Below are 3986 nucleotides of genomic sequence, written 5' to 3'. Positions count from 1 at the left end.
CCAACTACATCCTTTTGAATGTGTATGGCTCTCCAAGTCTACCAATAATCCAACCTCACCCATCAGTCTCCTGAAAGAGCCCACCATGCCACTTCCAAGTCACCCATTCCATGGTTTTGGATCATAATTTTTCCCATTCTAGCTACTTTGATGAATCACCCAAACTATAAAACTTCTAGTCTGTCCCTGTTTGCTTTATCATTCATGACAGAATCAGTTCACGGTTATGGCATTAAAGGGCATGTAACTGTTGCCTGTAAGATGGACAGTCGTATCCTGGACAACTCATTGCAATCAAGTCTATTCTGACTCACAGCAACTTTACAGGTCTGGGTGGAACTGTCCTTCTGCGTTTCCTAGACTAACTCAGGGAGTGGAAAGCATGATGGCTCCCTCACAGAGTGGTTTTGAACTACTAACCTTGTAGTTAGCAGCACAACACATAAGCCACTATACCACCAAGGCTCTTTGTGTCCTGGAGGGTACCTATTATATTAAAAACGTATTTTAAGTTGAGTCATCTTGAACACAGCCTTTGTCCAACTAATATCTGCACATATTACATCACTTCCAATCAAACGATTAACTGGGGAATTGGCCATCTCAGAGTATGGAAAAGCTTGGTGGGAAAAATTTATACTTTTCAAGTTTGCATGCTCCAAAAGTCATAATTGCTTTTTAATTAAGCCAAATCCTGATGGTAACAAGGACATCTGCAGAGTTCCACATTGTCCCAGACAAGCTGCCACTGAGCTTCAGCTTTTATCAGTGTCAAATTCTACCTCTAGGTGAAAAAAAATGGAGTTGAAGTCCAGTATAGCTCAATCTCAATTTTTGAATGTTTAGTTTTCATGTTAGAGGAAGTTGAATTAAGATACCATACAGTATATGTGATCTGATCACAAGTATACAGAAGAAGTATAGGGAAAAATAGGGAGAAATATGTTAAATGCAATTTTAAAAAATCATCTTATTAGGGGCTCATATGACTCTTATCACAATCCATATATACATCAATTATGTAAAGCACATTTGTACATTCATTGCCCTCATCATTCTCAAAACATTCTCTCCACTCAAGCCCCCGGCATTAGGTCCTAATTTTTCCCTTCCCTCCCAGCTCCCCCGTTCCTCATGAGCCCTTGATAATTTATAAATTATTATTTTGCCCTGTCTGATGTCTCCCTTCACCCACTTTTCTGTTGTCCGTCCCCCAGGGAGGAGGTCACATGTAGATCCTCATAATCGGTTCCCTCTTTCCAACCCACCCTCCCTCTACCCTCCCAGTATAGCCATTCACACCACTGGTCCTGAAGGGATCATCCGCTCTGGATTCCCTGTGTTTCCACTTCCTATCTGTACCAGTGTACATCCTCTGGTCTAACCAGACTTGCAAGGTCGGATTCAAGTCATGGTAGTGGGAGCGGGGAGTAACATTTAGGAACTAGAGGAAGGTTGTATTTCTCATCGTTGTTACATTGCACCCTGACTGGTTCGTCTCCTCCCCTAGACCCCTCTGCAAGGGGATCTCCAGTGGCCTACTAATGGGCTTTGGATCTCCACTCCACACTCCCTCCATCATTCACTATGGTAAGATTTTTTGTTCTGATGATGCCTTATACCTGATCCCTTCGACATAATTGCAATTTTTTAAATGACCACACTTGGGTGACATCTGTTCATATTTTCTAAACAGTATAAAAGAAGCATGTCTTACTTTCACAAGTTGAAAAATAAAATGAAGTTCATTTTAATGTGGAAAAACAAACAAACACCTTCGATTTATTTTAATACAAGCCATTAAATTAAAATCTGGCTTTTGAGAGCTTACCTGATCGGCATCCACAAATAGGAATTTGTCAACAACAAGAGGGAAGAGGACATCTAAAAAGAGGATCTTGTAACCCCAGATGATACGCTGCTTTTCAGTCTGCTGATGAAGCCACCGGGGCCACTTATACTGAACAAGTTCATAATGGAAATTGTATTCATTTGCCATGTAAGGTATAAACTCCTAAGTATAGACACAGGGAAAAATAAAAATTTTAAAAAACATTAGGGCACAAGTAAAATACATTCAACAAAATAAGTAGTTCATAACTCACTTATGAGTACAGAAAAGATTACCTATAAACATTTGAAAGACATTATACTCAGCAAACTAGTCAGTTTCATAAAGACAAATACTTATGAGACTGCTATTAAAAAAATAAATTATGGAAAATGATTTTCACACCAAAAGAAGAAGACTTCTTGGGCTATAGGAGTTTGAGGGGCGAAGGGAAGGAAAAAGGAGGCAGGGCAAAAACAAACAGAGACATACACACATAGTTACAATGGATTTTTTTAAAAGAGACAAATATTTGACATTTGATACGAAATGTACCTAACTGTTTTGGCTTATATTCTATAGCAAAAATTAAAACAGAGAGTAGGCTAAAATGGTGTTCTAGTTAGACACACCATGCCATCCCTCTGTAACAGAAACCTGAGACACCAACTGAAACAGACACAGGTTTATAATCCTGGAACCCTAAATAACCAAGGACAAAGAATTTGACCAGAAAACTATTCAAAGAAGAAACTGAATGAAAGCACAATCAGACACAGAGTTAAAGTGTCCTGCCAACTAAACCAACAGAGCACTCCCATTTTGACCCCATTCAAGCAGCACAACAGCTTCATACAATCCTCAGTAAGACAGACACACAAAGCAAAGAAATCAGGAGAGGGCCAAGGTGAATAGTTCATGAACGAGATTAGAAGCAGGAAAGCAGAAGAGAGCTCCAGAAACTCGGGCAACCAACACAACAGGAAATAAGTCAGTCAATAAGAATAGAACCACTCACCCCCATTTAGGTTAGGGACACATTTGGAGGAAGGGTCTGTGGTGATTGAAGATGCTAGACTCTGGGCACCCACGCCACACCCTTGAATTGACATTGAGCATATATCAGAAAGCTGGGAGCACATAGAGGCCCATGCAACCACAAGAGTGGACCCTTCCTGATTGCCCCTCACTCTTCTGGTGGGCAGAGGTAGGGTCCCGAAACTACTACCCAGGTGGCAGAGGATGCCACTCCTGTAATCTAGCTGCCCACACTCTACCAGCGGTCTAGGCTCACAGTTCCATGGAATGCCTGGCACATGCTTACCACCTCCGTGGATAAAAGATTTAACAATGTAAAACTGCTAATAGTGACCTAAATAATGTAAATTCAATCCAGATTCTATCATGATTTTTTTCCTCCCAACCCAGATCATCAGAAAAATCAACCATCAACTTTACATTGGAAATGAAAGAGATAAAGAAAAACAAAGAACTACCATAGAAGAACTAAGTATGAAGCCTCATACCTCCTAATCTCAAAAGTCTACTAACCTCCCAAAGTATTCATAACAGCCTAGTTCCATTATAAAGGCAAAAAAAAAAAAAAGGCAAATGTATAGCTCAGAGGAACAGAATTGAGAACCCAGAAGCAAATTCAGCGACTGATGAATAGCTAAACTTTGATGTAAAAGGCTAAAACTCATTAAATGGGGAAAAGAGTCTCTTAACAGATAAAAAACGAAACAAGATCCATTCCTCCACCATGTACTTATTCAACATGGATCACAATCCTAAATGTAGAAAGTTCAAGAAAGAAAAAACATGGTCCAATTTAATGGCTCAAACTTATGGCATAAATAGTCTATCAAACATAACTAAAAATGCACAAGAAGCAAAAACTAGACAATTGAGACTTCCTACAAATTATACATAAGTACATCAAAAGCCTTCTCCAATATGGTAAAAAAGGACCCATACACTGGGGAAATTTTTGTGGCATTACCATATATGATAAAGGATTAATCTCTAAAATCCATAGAAGACTTCAATACTTCAACAACAAAAAGATAAGCACTCTTAATAATAAATGGGTAAAGGTCATGAATAGGATGCTTCACCAAATTGAATATTCAGGTGGCCAATACACATGATGAAA

General features: G+C 39.2%; 1 protein-coding gene across 1 annotated transcript in view; it reads right to left on the bottom strand.

Moving 5' to 3' along the window:
- UGGT1 (UDP-glucose glycoprotein glucosyltransferase 1) overlaps positions 1-3986 on the bottom strand; it is a 176198-nt gene that overhangs the window by 24981 nt on the left and 147231 nt on the right. Inside the window, exon 32 of the mRNA XM_004703949.2 lies at positions 1832-2014. Within this exon, the coding sequence (XP_004704006.2) occupies positions 1832-2014 (183 nt within the window). The remainder of the gene's footprint in view (positions 1-1831; positions 2015-3986) is intronic.

Source organism: Echinops telfairi, unplaced genomic scaffold (genome assembly GCF_000313985.2).
Source record: "Echinops telfairi isolate 266 unplaced genomic scaffold, ASM31398v2 ScPeMD7_4;HRSCAF=17, whole genome shotgun sequence".
Lineage (NCBI taxonomy): Eukaryota > Metazoa > Chordata > Mammalia > Afrosoricida > Tenrecidae > Echinops > Echinops telfairi.
The sequence above is the reverse complement of the archived record's forward strand: the minus strand, read 5'-3'. Positions and strand labels throughout refer to the sequence as shown.